This window comes from Typopeltis vanoorti, chromosome 9 (genome assembly GCF_054136105.1).
Source record: "Typopeltis vanoorti isolate ZY-2024b chromosome 9, IOZ_Tvanoo_1.0, whole genome shotgun sequence".
In the NCBI taxonomy this organism is placed as follows: Eukaryota; Metazoa; Arthropoda; class Arachnida; order Uropygi; family Thelyphonidae; genus Typopeltis; species Typopeltis vanoorti.
In genome coordinates, this window is record NC_143557.1 from 2729749 (window position 1) to 2746786 (window position 17038).

The window sequence follows — 17038 nt, forward strand, 5'->3', positions numbered from 1 at the left end:
TTTGTCGTGGTGAAAGACAACCCCTTTCTGATTTGCCAATGCAGGATGCTTTGTGCTAATTGCACAAGCCAGTCGAGTTAACTGTGAGCAATAGACAGTTGAATCAATCGTTCCTGACCACTGTTGTCCACTGTTGGGATTATAAAGGTGTTGTCCACTACGAGGTAGCACCTCATAGTGGACAACACCTTTATAATCCCACCACACAGAGAGCATGATCTTCTTTGGGTGCAATCCCGCTTTCGAGGTTGTTTGCGGCAGTTCGCTCTTGTGCCCTCATGATCTTTTACATACCATGTTATCGTACACAACCCATTTTTCATCTCCTGTAATCATCCGTGTCAAAAATGGGTCATTTTCTTGGCGACGTCGCAGCGAATCGCAGATGGATATGCGAGCAGTCATATTGGCCTCAACCAAACATTGAGTTTTGAAACATATCCCAGCTTGTGCAAATGGTTTTCAACACTTGTATGGGATATGTTTAGTACTGCAGCAATCTCCCGCACTGTTTCTGACGGATTTTTGTCGACGATATCCTGCACAACACTCAAATCAACCTCGGTTGGGTGGCCAGCGCGAGCCGCATCACTGACGTCAAAATCTCCAGAGCAGAATTTGGCAAACCACTTGGCATACGCATTCTGTTAAGACACCATCCCCATATATATGCTGCATATTTTTTATGGGCCTCTGCAACTCATTTTCCTTTTTTGAAATAAAAAAGCAAAATATGCCGGTAATGTACGTTATTTCCTTCCATTTCTAAAAATATATTACACACATGCAACTGAAGTAGGCTGAATGAAAATTCACTGAAAGGTTATGTGGAATGTCACCTTTCAACTGTGCAATAGTGTTGGCAAAGCGGCATAAACTGAACGAACTTATTTGCCAACCCTATATATATATTTGATTTAATAAGTGCTAATTTCCTTTTTCTGTCATAGATAATAGAAGGAATTCCAGGACCAGTTTTGACAATTATAGATCAAGGGTTTGTGCACCAGATATCACTGAGAGTTCAACGTTTGCTTATGGAAAGATCAGAAGGAAAAATGCCCGTAGATGAATTGTGTTTCATGTATCAAAAAAGATTTGGCCATTCTGTCAATATGCCAACTGTATATCAAGAACTGAAGGAAGTAATAAAGGTGAAGGATAAAAATAAGTAAATCCAAAATATATAAATTTAGTGCAGCCTAACCAATTTAATTCAAAATCTAGTTTTTGATATATTGTTATACATACAGACATGATTGTTTTTATATTAGTAGCGAATTATATAAAAATGATTACATATATTGAACAATCGGCGTATTTAATGCTCCTGTGATATTAGTGATTTTTATTTTTGTATTCTTTTCTTAGAATAATTAGTTTTTTATAGTAATTATTATTATACGAGCACTTCCATGGAGTCAGAAGACTCATCGTGGAAGATCTATTCTATCCACACAATCTATTATACCACTCCTTGAACCCATTAACAGACAAAGCACTCAACTGACTCTGGCAACCCATTCCACTCATCACATCTCTCCAAGCAAAAAATCTAGTTCTTATACCCTTACTAACTACACCTTTAATCAACTTTCAGGGATGACCCCTTGTTCTGGTCCCTCTAGCCAAGTGCTGAAATATTTCCTTGCATCTATCCTATAAAACCCTTTATGCAACTTAAATGTTTCTATCATATCCCCTCTTTTTCTCCTATCAACCAACTTCTGCAATCCACACACCTTCAATCTATCCTCATAGGGAATGTTCCGCAGGCCACTCACCATCTTGTCACTCACCTCTGAATACTCTCCACCACTTCCTCATCCCCAAGAAACTCAGGGGACCAGACTTAAGCACAGTAATCCAGATGTTAGCATATCAAGACCTTATAAAGGAATGACAGCTTCCTTATCTCTACTTGTTAATGTTTCTTCAATAGCCAAGCAATCTTATGGGCAACCTTTGCAATATGTTCTCTAAACTTTAACTCTCTGTCTACAACCACCCCTAAATCTCTAGCTTCATGTCCTGGAGTACTGTGACATCAATATAATACATGTCTTGTAATATATTTATCACAAAATACATAACTTTACATTTCTCCACATTAATCGTCCTGCAAGCTCTCCACATCGCCTTGATTAACTGTTACTTTACCTAATTTTGTATCATCAGCAAACAACTGAATATTTCCTTTCAGGTTATTTCCTATATCATTTATGTACAAATTAAACAACAGTGGTCCCAGCACTGAACTTTGCAGCGCATCAATAGTCACTTGTTTTCACCTCAATTCTGCCCCTCCATATCCACTTTTTGATATCTGTCTAGCAGCCACTCTCCTGTCCATTTAACCAGTGTAGTATCCATCCCCCATTTGTTCTAATTTATGTAACAGAGTTCCATGTGGTATTCTGTCATATGCCACAAATCATTGTGTAACCATTTCCTTTATCCAACTTAGCTGTTACTCTATTATAAAAAGTTAGTCAATTACTGAGGCTAGGACTAACCCTTCACATATTCATGTTGACCCTCATACAGTATCATATTTTTATCTACCCATTCTTGAATTCTCTTTTTTTACCAATGTTTCTAGAACTTTTACAACCACATCTGAGATACTGATTGGTCTATAATTTGCTACTGTAGTCTTAGAACCTCCCCCTTATGCAAAGGAATTATTTTGCCCCCTTTCCACTCCCTTGGAGCTCTACCAGAGCTGAGACTGGTAGAGCTCCAGGCTCTACCTTGCTCTACCTCTACCTAAGCAGTCCCTTGCACATTCTTGTAGAACCCTAGCTGATATCCCATCTAATCCCACAGTTGTATTTACATTGAGATTCTGCAATATTCTTAGGGGGGGGACCTCCCCTCGATGAGTCTTGACAGACTTTATGTTCTTAGGAAGGACCTCCCACGATGAGTCTTTTGACTCATTGGAGGCCTGAATAATAAATAATATCCTAAGAACCTCCAATTCATCTACCCCTGTTCCCACATTAATGTCTATCACATAGGTTAAAGCAATAACCTCACTAGGATCATAAATCCTTGCAAAGTGGTCACTCAGTAACTCAGCTATTTTATCTGCTTCTGTCTCCTCATGACTATCATCACTCATTAAGGTTAATCTTCCATAGTAATTCTTCCTCTTATTTTTCACATAACGAAAGAACTCCTTGGGATTTCCTTTGGCCTACTCAGCTAGATTCTTCTCATAATCTGATTTTGCCATCATGCTGATCACCTTTCTCTTTATATACCCTCCACAGTATTTTCTTCTTGTGCAGCTCATGCTTAATGATATTATTGATCCATCTAACTCCTACCCAATTAACCCTACTTACCCTAAGTATACAATTTAATACTGCTTCCTTTAGATGACTCTTAACTATATCTCATGCACTACTAACATCTTTACTCTGTAATGTTTTATGCCATTGTACAGATTTAAGCTTCTTCCTAAGCATGTCATAATACCTGCCTTGTCATTCCACAAATATCCCATCTTGATAGAAAATTGCTCATGTTTTACAATCTCCCAAGTCAAGACCGAATGGTCACTTTCACCAATTGGAGGCAGTGTCACCTTGGTTATGGATAGCTCTTCTGATCCTATGACCAGGTCCAATACTCCCTAGTCCCCCTCCATCACATGCTGCCTTAAGTAATTATCTCTCAGCAGGTGTATAAATTCTGTTTCCTTCATGCCATGTGATCTTTCTTCCTTCCAGCCTATATCTCCATTGTTGAAGTTCCCCATAATAATCACTCGACCTGTACTCATTGTACTAATTCAGCGATGCATGTCTTCTAGATCATTCGTGAAACTTCTAGGCTTATAGCAACAACCAGCTGTATATTTTGTCTTATTGGTCTTAATCTCACACAAGATTGCTTCAAATGAACCACCATCTTCCTGCCTGTCTCCTATTCTTTTTGGCTGCAATTCATCTGATGATACCCCCCCCCCATTCCTATCTTCTCTATATTCCCTGAAAATACTAACCTCCACATTCTATCCTTGTAACTACATCATCTGCTTTTAGCCAAATCTCACTAAATACCTGTAACGTTTGGCAAGGTTGCAATGCCAAAAACTCCTCCCTCTTGTTCCTAATACTCTTTGCATTAGTATATAGAAACTGTAGCATCCCTTTACCCCCCACCCACCTTTACTTTCTGAATTGACTACCCTATTCAATATTTTTGCTTGAGAGACTAGATTCCTCATTTGATCATTCTCACACTCACTCACTTCATGGGTGCCTTCACACAAACTCACTTGCTTCCACCCTAATTGCTTAAGTTTCCCTGAACTTAATAGGACTTTTCATAAGATAAAGCACAAAATCAAAAAATCACAGAAATGGCAAGAGTTAAGCAGGGCTGAAAAAAGAAAGAAGCAGATGATCTTAAGAAGTAATAAAGACTGACTGAAGAAATAAGAAAAACAAGTTAAGAAGAAATTTAGTATGGAGACTCAATGATCAGAGGAGTACTTAACGAAAGTATGACAAAATCAAGTTTCCTGAGTGCAAAAATTCACGATATTAGCCACACCATCCGAATGCAAAAAGGTAAGTCAAAGGAAGTGATTGTCTTAGTTGGTACAAATAATATGAGAGGCAAGAAGTATTCTGTGGGAGAGGATGTAAAGGAGTTGCTAGAAGAGGATTGTAGAGATGATGCAGGATGGATATTAAATGGTCCAAAGATGATTGGTGTCTAAGAGAGCCACATTGTGTGCTGGAAAGAAATTTGTTGCTTTCTAAGAACCAGAGAAGCCTTGCATTTATCGTTTTTTCCAAGACTTTACAAAGATAGCTAGTCAGAGCATTGGTATGATAACTGCTGGCCAGCAAAAACTGAGGATCAAGAATGTGAAGATTGTTAGTCTCCTACCATGCTATGATAGAGGTGAACTGAGATGAGGGCATTGATATTCAATGAGTATATATGAAGATAGTGCAAAAGAAATGATATAGAATTTGTGGATCTGTGGTCTCCACAAAACAGTTAAGAAACTATGTTTTGTGGAGACCACAGATCCTGGCTATGTCCTCATGTCAACAATATTCCAAAAAACTCTCAGAGCAACATCAGTGGTAGAATACCAATGACAGTTACACCCCATAAAACACTCATTTTCTAATAATGAGATATGTTCGGAGCTGAAAGATCAGGGATGTTAGGTATGATGTGCATTATGATCTGTAGGGATGGTCACCTGGTTCCAACCAGAAATACGGACAGACATGCCCAAACTGCCTATCATGGCTCTTCCACCTGTGCCCAATGTGGTAGTAAAGAGCATAACAATTTTTTTTGTGGCAAGTTTTTTTTTTTTTTTAACAAAGATGAAATTTATCTGCTCAGGTGCAAACTTATCTGTATGCTTACTTGGGGAAAAGGATTAAAACCAAGGTTATAAAATTACTTGGTATCTTTAACATATATTATACCAAAGGTAAAAAACTTGCCACATCTTTCTCTCATCTGGATATTCTTACTTAATAAGGTCTAAGCACCTTGCATAGGTAAAATTGATAAGCCCTGTATTACTAAAACCTTGGCATTTCAGGGTCTGCTTACTCACTGATGAGACCTCAAAAAAGGTTGAAACCGGTCTGGGTAGTGACCCCCACCCATAATGTTTAACATCATACATCTCCTAGGAGATGTGTTTTACATTATGGGAAATATCAAGGATAGTGATCAGAGCTTGCTCCACCTTTACCACGAGTTGCCTTGGTGTTGCACTACCATGAAACTTGAACTATGTTCAGGCACAAACTTATCTGTTTGCTTACTCGGGGAAAAGGATTAAAACCAAGGTTATAAAATTACTTGGTATCTTTAACATATAACAAATTTTGCTCTAAAAAAAATGCCAAATGTGTAAACTGCCACATGTATGTCAGAAGTTGAAAGATGAGAAAGAAATATAAAAACAAAGCAATGCAAAAAGAAAGTTAGCAACCACCACCACACCTGTTCTGAGATCCTCTTATGCTGAGAAGGTAACAATAAAAAAATATCAACAGTAGCTCAAACTCGTATGTCTATTCCACCATTTGATAATTTCACCACACCTAACCTTTACAATCATGACTGTTTTCTCTGTTGAGTGCATCAAATGTATACAATGTACAGTCCCAGTCCAAAAATGGTTCCATTCAATGAGATCTACTTGTGAAAAAAAATTATGGCAAGGTTATCACTTAAAGACAAATTCCAACCCCCTTCCACAGAAAAAATGCATACTTCAGTATCCACTGAAAGCAACTTAAAATTACCCAATGATCTTAACACATCTGATGATGTATTGGATATTTTTCCAGAGGAAGAGATGGACACTGGTGTTCCATACTTCCCAAAATCTAATGAGAAATATAAATCCTATAAGGGCAAGTCCTCAACCTCATGGAAATCAAACAAGTCTATGAAGACTAAACAATAGGAAAATTTTTATGATGGAACTGTTGTGGGTTTTTCTGGAATATTGATAATATCAAGCACCTACTGCAGAAACACAAACCTTCTTGTTTATGCAGGACACTTATTTAAAATCCAGTGAGGTTCCTACCTTCAGCAATATGACTCTTGTACACATGGACAGAACTAGAGATGGACCTGCACGTGGTGGAGTAGCTATTCTCATGGGTAGTCATAACCCTTTCCATTATGTTCAGCTTAATACTGCTCTGGAAGCAGTAGTGATTCACCTATCTGTGGGGTTTCTAATCACAGTATGCCCATTACTGCTGTTTGCACACTCTCCCTCAATGAGTCTTTGGACTCCCTGGAGGTGTCACATAATAATAATAATATTTACTGCTGAGTTCTGAATTAAATGAAACAGAACTCATTAATCTCATAATGCAACTGCCTCAGCCCATACTCCTAATGGCACTACCCCACAGAGTAGGGTAGTGCCAATAGGAGTATGGGCTGAGGCAGTAGCCAAAATGAATAGATAAGGTTGTATCATTGAGCAAACGCTCAACAATGATGACCTCTTCCCTAATTAAAAATGGAGTAAATACCTTCTTCCATATGCCTACCTGCTCTTATTCTGCAATTAATCTTGCAATCTGCTCCCCTGACATCCTTCCACTGCTCACATGGGATGTTGATGAAAACATATATCGAAGCAATTGTTTTCCACTTTTCAGTACTGTCTTCACAGGAACCATGTCTGCATACACCCATGGAAAATGGACCAGGCTGACTGGAATACATTTTCCCAACTTGCAAAATTTAATACTGAAGCAGTCAAGTATATAACAGACTGTTGTCCATGCAGCAACCACAGCAATTCCAAAAACATCATCCTGATTTCCATCCCATCCAAAGACTTGGTGGAACTGAGAGTGCCAAGTAGCCAAAAAAAATCAAGATAGAGCATAGGATACATTTTGGGGATATCCTACTATAACAAACTTAATAGCATTTAAACAAGCTTGAGCCAAAGCATGTTATGTGAGACATCAGATTCAGAAACAATCCTGGATTAAATTTACATCATCAAGTTATCAAACAACCAGTATAAAAATTGTATGGCATAAAATCTGGAAGATGAAAGGTATATGCAGAACATGCCATTCGTCTACCTTGGATTATAATGGATGTATTGTTGCTGATCCCAAAGCTATTACAGACACTTTTGGAGAAAATTTTACTAGGATCTCTAGGAGCGATTTGTTAAGGAGGAACTCAAAAGAGCTGTTTTGCTGTCTCCCCCTAGTGCACTCAGCTTGAATGACATCCATTATGAGATGATAAAACACCTCCCATCGTCTTCTATGAATCTCCTCCTCTTACTATACAACAGAATATTTACAGAGGAAGAGTTTCCGGACTCTTGGCCTAAGTCAATTGTCGTTGCAAAGATCCAGCAGTTATCATCCCATTGCTCTGACTAGCTATCTTTGTAAAGTCCTGGAAAAAATGGTAAATGTAAGGCATCTCTATCTCTGGTCCTTAGAAAGCAACAAATCTTTCCAGCACACAATGTGACTCTCGTAGACACAAATCACCTTTGAACCATTTAATACCCATCCTACATCATCTCTACAATCTATTACTCATGTCTGGTATTTATCCCAATGCATGGAAACAATTTCATATCCATCCTTTTCCTAAAATGGGCGATAAAATTTAACCATCGATCTAATAGATAATCTTAGGTGTTGACAGCTATTCATGACTTATTTTTAATGGTATTAACAACACCAGACAAACTTTTATAAAAAGATGTTTTATTAACTTCTTATATTTCGCTGAATTTCAAATCAGCATCATCAGAGCACAACACAGCATGTATACACGACAGTGAATAAGTGAAACAATACAATTGTAATGGACAAAAGATCTAAAGTCCTATTTTGGCACCCTCTAATATTGTTAGTCTTTGATCTGTGTTCTCTTTCTAACCTAGCTCTCAGATTCATAAGTTAAAACTGGTTTGAACGCTAACTTGTATACATCCAGTTTAGTGTTTTCAATAGCTGGTGTCAAGGCTACCTGGTGAAAGGACGTACTGTCGGAGAGCTCCTGAAAGAATTGTGATTTTTGTTGATTTATTAATATTTTGTTAGATTTAATTGTGTAATTTTAGCATATTATTGTAGTTTTATTAGTGTAGTTAGTGTACTAAAGTGTTTTATAACATAATCTATGCCGGGAAGTCGCCGCTAGAGGGATTTGTAGTGTTTGTGAAAGCTCCTGAAGAGATGTGTTATTTTCAGTTATCGTTGATAAATTTACTTTAATATTGCGTAGTATTGTTTGCCTTGCATATCTTAGTGCGTCGTTTCTGTGTTTTTGGTGTTTATAATTTATAATTTGATAAAATACGTTACTAGTAAGTATGGCTCCAGTACGAAGGAAAATGGCGGCCAGTAATGATGGTTCGCCATCTTCTTTCAAGAACGGTAATGTAAAGGAGATGATACAGTGTACTATCTGCAAAATGTATGCTTTGCAGAGTGCGGTCAGAGTGTGGTTAGATGATAATAAAGAAGTGAATGTGTGTAGAAAATGTAGGGAGAATGAGGAATTGAAGTGTATTTCGGATCATGAGTGTGATATTTTTGTCAAACTTCGGAATGAAGAAAATAGGGATAGGATAAGAAACGGCGAGGTTGTACCAGAGAATTGTGAGAGTGTGAATGTAGAAAGTGTGAATGATAGTATTAATGGTTTTACAGAGAATAAAAAAGATGAGATAGATGCAATGAATGAGATCGCGTTGTTGAATGGTGCGATACAAAGGGCAAAACAGCAGCTAGAGCGTATGAGCAAAAGTCGACTGAATGAACCAGCCAATAATAAAAAGTATGAGACAGGAAAAATAGGCATATGAGTGTGAACATGAACAAAATGAAGGATAGAATGCTGTATGGAGACTCGTTAGTACGAGGTGTGTTAGTAGAGGATTTGACAAAATTGTACCAACCTGGTGCGACCATAAAGGATGTAACTGAGTCTATTAGAGAGCAAAAGGAAAGGGTGAAAGAAATGATTGTTGTGGCAGGTACGAATGATTTGAAAGGAGATAAAATGGAAATGATAGAAGACCTGAATGAATTGTTTGAGGTAGCAAAAGAAAAGAGTCAGAGAGTTAGAATGATTAGTCTTTTGCCACGGTATGACAGTGAAGCGTTTAAAAGGAGGGCCATAATTGCGAATGACTTTATGTGTGGGCTATGTATGACGAGTGGTGTGGAATTTGTGGATGTGTGGAGTGAGTTCGATGGGCAAAAGGATCTATATAACATGGATGGCTTGCATTTGAATGGTTACGGTGTAAGGAGACTTGAGAAGGTGTTGCTGAATGTAGTAGATGTGTAAATTCAGGGAAACTAGATTTATTAAGGGGGTGGGGTAGATATTCAGTCCTTAGGGACGCAGTTGAATGTATGAATGAACATAATATGCCCGAGCGAATAAGGATAACAAATCAGAGTGGGATAGTTAATATAAGGCATCAAGGTAGGGTTGGGGCTAATGGGGGTCTTAAATTCATGTACACTAATGCTAGGAGTATTAGGAACAAGAAGGAAGAATTTTTGGCCATGGTTGGCACTTCCAGACCACAGGTTATTGGTATTAGTGAATCATGGCTAACTGTAGATGATATAGCTAGTGGGATTGAATGCGATGGGTATAGTGTGTTCAGGAGTGACAGGGAGAATAAAATGGGGGGAGGAGTATTGTTGATGATAGCTGATGAGCTACAGCCAAGGAGAATAGAAGTTGAATTGCAGGATAGAGAAAAGAGCACATTTGAGGCCATTTGGTGTGAGATTGTGGCTAGCAGAACTAAATATACAGTTGGGTGTTGCTATAGACCAGGTGATGGAAAAGATGGTGGTGACAGTATGCACAAGCAAATAGAAGAAATGAGTGGAAGGAGGGTAATTATTATGGGAGATTTCAACTATGGTCGCATTGATTGGAGTGAGGAGAGGACACACGGGAGGAAGGAATTGGATTTTATGCGGTTATTAAGGGATAACTATCTGCGACAGCATGTAATGGAAAATACTAGGGGGTCAGAGAGTGCTTGACCTAGTAATTACATCTGAGGATTTGGCTGTAACAAATATGACCACATTGCTACCAATTGGTGAGAGTGATCATAGGGTCTTGACTTAGGAGGTGGCTAAAGGTGTGGAATTTTCAATTAAGACAGGGTACATGTGCAATTATCGGGCTGGAAAGTATGACAAGCTTAGGAGTTTGATTGGTTCAGTGCCATGGCATGTACAACTGCAAGGACTAGAAGTTGATAGTGCATGGGAGGCAGTTAAGAAGTGTTTGCATGAAGCAATGGCTGACTGTATACCTAGAGTCCGAATAATAAATCAAGTAGGGGTTAAATGGATGAATAACACCATTAAGCTTGAGCTGCAAAAAAAGAAACAACTATGGAGGGAATTTAAGGAGAAAGGTGACCGGCAGGCACATGAACGGTATAAAGCGCAGGCCAGAAGGGTAACGAGTGTGGTAAGAAAAGCAAAAAAGGATTACAAAAGAACATTGGCCATGCAAGCTAAAGAGAATTCTAAACAGTTTTTTAGATATGTAGCAAGTAAAAGGAAAAATGTACATGGCAGAATGAATTTAAAGAATGCCGATGGTAGGGAGGTAACTGAATCAGTAGATATAGTTGAGTTACTGAGTGAGCACTTTGCAAGTATATATCATCCAGGTGGTGACATTGCAGAAACGAATAAACCAGTAGATTATACAGGAATTGTGGTGAATGAAGTGGAGGTGAGTACTCTATTGCATAACCTCAATGTCAATACATCCGTGGGATTGGATGGTATACCAGCTCGTGTCGTACGAGAAGCAGCTAAAGAATTGTTAGTACCCTTGACCATTTTGTTTAATTTGAGTCTCTGGTCTGGGTTAGTCCCGAGTGGGTGGAAAGAGGGGAAAATAGTTCCACTGCATAAAGGTGGTTTCAAGACTGCTGTTGTAAATTACCGACCGATTAGCATATCAGGAATCATTGTCAAGGTCTTTGAGAATTTAGTCAAGAAAAGAATACAGGATTGGATAGATGAAAATGAGATATTGTATGGGGGACAACATGGTTTTGTGAAGGGTAGATCATGCCTCAGTAACTTGCTCATGTTTTATAACACAGTGACGGCTGAACTGGATAGGGATAATGGGTTTATTTACAGTGATACTACTGGATCTTGCCAAGGCCTTTGACAGGATACCACATGGAACCCTAATCAGTAAACTGGAGCAAATGGGGATAAATATAGGGTTAGGAGATGGATAGGAGGGTGGTTGAAGGAGAGATACCAGAGAGTGGTTTATTCAGGAGTGGAGTCTAAAAGACGGCTTGTGACTAGTGGTGTGCCGCTGGGCTCTGTTCTTGGACCACTGCTTTTCAGTTTGTTCATCAATGATATAGGAAAGGATTTGAAAGGAATTGTTCACTTGTTTGCTGATGATGCAAAGTTGGGTAGAGCAATTGTGAGTGCGCAGGATGTCAAAATTTTACAGGATGATTTTGATAGTTTGGAGGACTGGGCTAGGAAAAATGGATGTCAATTTAATGTGGCAAAATGTAAGGTTATGCACTTTGGGGTGAAAAGAATAGCAGCAGTATATCGCATTGGTGGAACCGTATTCCAGGAGATTGATGAGGCCAGGGATTTGGGAGTGTTGTTGGGTAGGGAATTGAAGTTTAGGGGGCACATTGCAAAAGTGACTAAATCAGCTCATCAAATCACTTGGCTTCTGAAAAATACTTTAACATGCAGAGACAAACAAGTTGTTGTTCCTCTGTATCGAGCCTTGATAAGACCCCATCTGGACTACTGTGCACAGTTATTGGCACCAGGGTTTCTTCGTGATGGGGAGGAAGTGGAGAGGATCCAGAGACGAGTGACCAAGATGATTGAAGGTCTGTGGAATGAACCTTATGAGAATAGATTGAAGATTTGTAGGTTGCAGAGATTGGACGATAGGCGAAGGAGGGGTGATATGATTGAGACATTCAAATTACTGAAGGGTTTCTATAAGATTGATTCAGAAGATATTTTTGAAAATATGACTGGTGGTGGGAGGACTTGGGGCCATGCATGGAAGCTGGGCAAGAGCGTGGTTGACAAGGGTGTTAGAGCTAGGTTTATTACTTGGAGAGTGGTGAATGAGTGGAATAAGCTCCCAGAGTCTGTGGTGGGTGCTACGACCGTGAATGAGTTCAAGGCAAGGTATGATAGATACTGTGTCGATGTCGAATGGTTGTTATTGACATGATGTTGGGGCCTCCCTCGATGAGTCTGTCGACTCCTTGGAGTTGCCCGGAACAATAATGATAATAATAATAATAATTTCTCTCATTATATGTTTAATTCAGTTGACTCCACACAATACCAACTTCTATCTTCTTTGTTTGATTTTCATATTGCTATCTTCACTAAAAATTATACCCAAATAGCTGAAATATTTTGCTTGTTCCATAGATTCTCCATTCAGAATGCAGTTGAAATTTTCCATGTTTCATCCTGTTTTCATAGTTTTGGTCTTTTTAATGTTAATTTTCATGCTACATTTGTGAAAGCATTGTTCCATTTAGTTAAGGAATCCTGAATATCTGTATTTGATTTATTGAGAAGTATAACATCATCTACATAAAGAGCTGAGAATATCTCCTTGATATCTACTTTGTTTGCTGCTGCTATCCTTCATAATATTATTCATATAGATGGTGAATAACAGTGGAGATGGAGTGCACTCTTGTCTTACACTTGATTTACATCAAACCATCTCCCTTGCACATCTTTGAATTCTAACTTTTGACCTTCAACTTAAATATAGAGTATGTATTGTTTAGTATATAATGTCCTGTTCTATATAATTATAACATTTTGAACAGCTTTTCTCTTAGCACCTTATGATATTCCTTTTTTGGATTTACAAAACTTAAATATAGATCCTTGTTATATTCCCATGATATCTCAAATTGTCTGTCTTAAAGAAAAAATCAGATCTAACAACCCGTTTGACTTGAATCCTACTTGTTCTTCTCTGGATTTCTTTTCCATAATTTTTCTTAGGCTCTTCTCAGTTAATCTTAAATAAATCTTACCAGGAATACTCAATAGAGAAATTCCTCTTTAATTTTCACATTCGGTTCTCATAATAACTATAGATGAGTACTATGAAATCTTTATTCCACTTATCTGAAATTTGATCTTCTGACCCTGACTTTTGAATTATGCAGTGCAGCCACTGTAAAACTTCTATACTTTCATATTTGAGAAATTCTGGTGCATATCATCTCCACCAGCTACCACATTTCTAGTTTTGATGGCTTTTTTCTGCCTGAAGCATTGTTATATACTCCTGATTTCCTTCTTCTTTAATATGTTCTATTAAAGAAGATGGTAAGTAGGCTACTATTCTGTCATTTCTCGTTTCATTTAAGAGTATTTGAAAGCAATTACTCGAAATATCTAAGATATTTGTATCTTCAGTTTCACATCACTTTATTATCTCTGATTCCTTTTGCAGTATTCTTTCCACCATTTCATCACATTACTTTCTTATATTTTTCTCTGTATTCTCTCAAAGTGCATACTAGTATGCTTGCTAGGAACCTTCAATAGCTAAAGTTTCTTCTTTTCCTTCATTTTTTCACTTTATGGGTCCACCATGGGGTTCTGATTTTTCTGTCCTTCAGAAAACTGCTCCACATGCTTTCAGAATCAAATCAACCAATGCTTTATTTAGGATTTGCAGGTGAGTCACCAAAGTTTGATTATTGTTTAAACTCCTTTTTTTTTTTCAATAATATTTGCATTATGAAAAAAAAAAATCTTAAAAAAAATATTGCTGATCTATAGCAAGCATTTGACTTAACTAAGCAGGAATAATTTTTTTGAAATTTTAAAACAAAAAATAAAAGAGGAAATAATACTCAGTATCATACTCTATTACTATAAAAATGCATGGCAATAAAATTTGAAGCAGTTGAAACTTCTAAAATACTAGTTAAGAGAAGTGCCATTCATGGATCTCCATTTTCACCATATTTATTTAATCTATACTCAGAAGAACTGGTAAAAGAGTGAATAGATTTTAGATTTACATCATCTAAAATATGCACGTGATATACTATTATTTACAGATACGAAGGGAAACTTGAAGTATATGATTGAAAATATACATAAGAATCTACATAAAAAAGGCTATTGCAATTGAAATAAATTTTACAAAAAACAAAAGTAATTACTCATTGAAACCTTATTAAATACATAAAAAAGACTATTGCAATTGAAATAAATTTTACAGAAAACAAAAGTAATTACTCATGGAAACCTTATTAAATACATAAAAAAGACTATTGCAATTGAAATAAATTTTACAGAAAACAAAAGTAATTACTCATGGAAACCTTAACTCGTTAATATAAACTTTCATTCTGTTATACAATGTTCCCTCTAAGCTGTGCATGCATGGATGTGTACACCAGTCAAAAATGAGTGTACATCCCTAGTAACTGCATGCAAAAAATTTTTGCTTTTAGAATTTCTAATTTAGTCAGTTTTTGAATGTACTATAAAAATGAATTACAGGTCTACTTACAAACTTTCAAGATATGAACAGTTTGTACTTCTGAACATTCTATAGTGTAAAATTTTATATATACAGGGTGTTCGGGATAAATTTGACATATTTATAATTAATTATATTTTTCCGTAAGTTACATGTATTAACACACACTTCTCTTCATTTAAAAGTTTGGACCCTTCTTCATTCATATACAAGATGTCAGAAAGGATGGATAGCTGGAACCCACCTGAATCATGGAAGAGAATAACTTGTATCATGATGATTCGTGCCCGCCATCAAAATAAGGATATTACGACTGCTGCCCAATGCTCCCTGAATACAGTAAAAACAATCAGGCATGAACTAGAGACTTGCAATGGTGACTACGAGGATGTAGCAAGAAGAAAGATCCCTAGCAGACGATCTGATTGCGTTCGTACAGCAGAATTCCTCGCAAATCTGCAGGAACAGGTGTTGAAGAACCCTGGCATTGGAATTCGGGCTTTGTTCGTGGAGTTGCTAACTGTAGTCAAGCCCTGGATAACAAGGGTAGCCAATGGTAGGCCGTATGTATGGCAGCAGGATTCGGCCCCTTGCCACACCTCTGGGAAAAGTCAAAAATGGTTGTCTGAAAATTTCTACGACTTCACCAGTCCAAATGTTTGGCCTCCAAACTCCCCAGACCTTAACACCATGGATTATTTTGTATGGGGCGCAGTTGAAAAAGACACCAATCGCGCTTCCAGTAATACAAAAGCCCAGTTAATGGATAAAATTAAAACAGTTTTTGCGGCCCTTCCCAGGGAGACTGTAGCATCAGCTTGTTCGAGGTTCCGAAGCAGAATTGAAGCTGTGATCGATGCTAATGGTGGTTATTTTGAGTAAATCTTGTTGATAGTATTGTAATTAACTCTGCCTGTAATGTTTTTTTGTCAATTCATTAAATTTAATAGATACAAAGAAGATTTTCTTTTTCCTTACGAAACTGTCAAATTTATCCCGAACACCCTGTATATATATATATCTTTATGATATATTTATGAGTATAAATTTATTTGTTGATTGTGTTTACTATATGATCTTGTATCCTTTCCTTAAATCTTAGCCTATGGTGTATTATTTTTATTTTTTGCTTGTTATTTCCTCAACTCTAAAATTTTGTCCTATACAATTCTTATAGACTCTACCCTTATTATTACCTCTAACCCTTGGCCACTATAAGTGTATTGCCCACGTGTGCAAAACTCGATAGACAAAGGAAATGCCTCTGGCTAGAGCCAATTATACTAGTGTTAACCCTGTTTTAAATTTCAGAAAATTTATTTGTTTATGCTGCGCCACCAAAATTCTATAGATAACAGAAATTTCTTTATCTAAGAGCAAACGCCTAGTATGGCACATTATCCTGTATCTTTCCTTCTCTATTTTTAAACACAATAATCTAATATATTCTTATTTCACACTGCAATCATGACTATCCCCAATAATTTTATGCATAGGTTCTCTTTATGAGTGGTGCATTGAGATTAGTGATCAGGCAAGTTATTTGGTTGACAAAAAAAAATTTATTCATTACTAATAAAGCAAGTTACAATTATCTTCATAGACACTAACTTAACTAATGTTGGTATGAATGGTAAGTTAAGATAATTCGACTTAACATGGGCATTCTAGTTCCCTTACAACATGAAATGTTATCTAATACTATTAAAATGGGATGTCCTTCTAATTACTTAACACTCCTAGATTATTTTCACACAATTAATGGTTCAAGAACTACCTGACAATGACAAACTAAATATTTTCACACTGCACCTTTTCAAGTTTTCTGACTCAGATCAATCATTCCCTATTCATGGTTCAACTCCTAAAGTCCTACAGCACTTCATAAGTCACAATTCTAATTAGTCCCTTTTACCGTCACAATCTAACTTTCTTT

The 17038-nt window shown here is 37.2% G+C and overlaps 1 protein-coding gene across 3 annotated transcripts in view; it reads left to right on the plus strand.

Annotated features, from left to right (window-relative positions):
- Marf1 (meiosis regulator and mRNA stability factor 1-like protein) overlaps positions 1-17038 on the plus strand; it is a 655603-nt gene that overhangs the window by 567252 nt on the left and 71313 nt on the right. For all 3 annotated transcript variants that reach the window (XM_090397518.1, XM_090397519.1, XM_090397520.1), the window contains one exon: positions 951-1154. In XM_090397518.1, coding sequence (XP_090253644.1) covers positions 951-1154 — 204 coding nt within the window. The remainder of the gene's footprint in view (positions 1-950; positions 1155-17038) is intronic.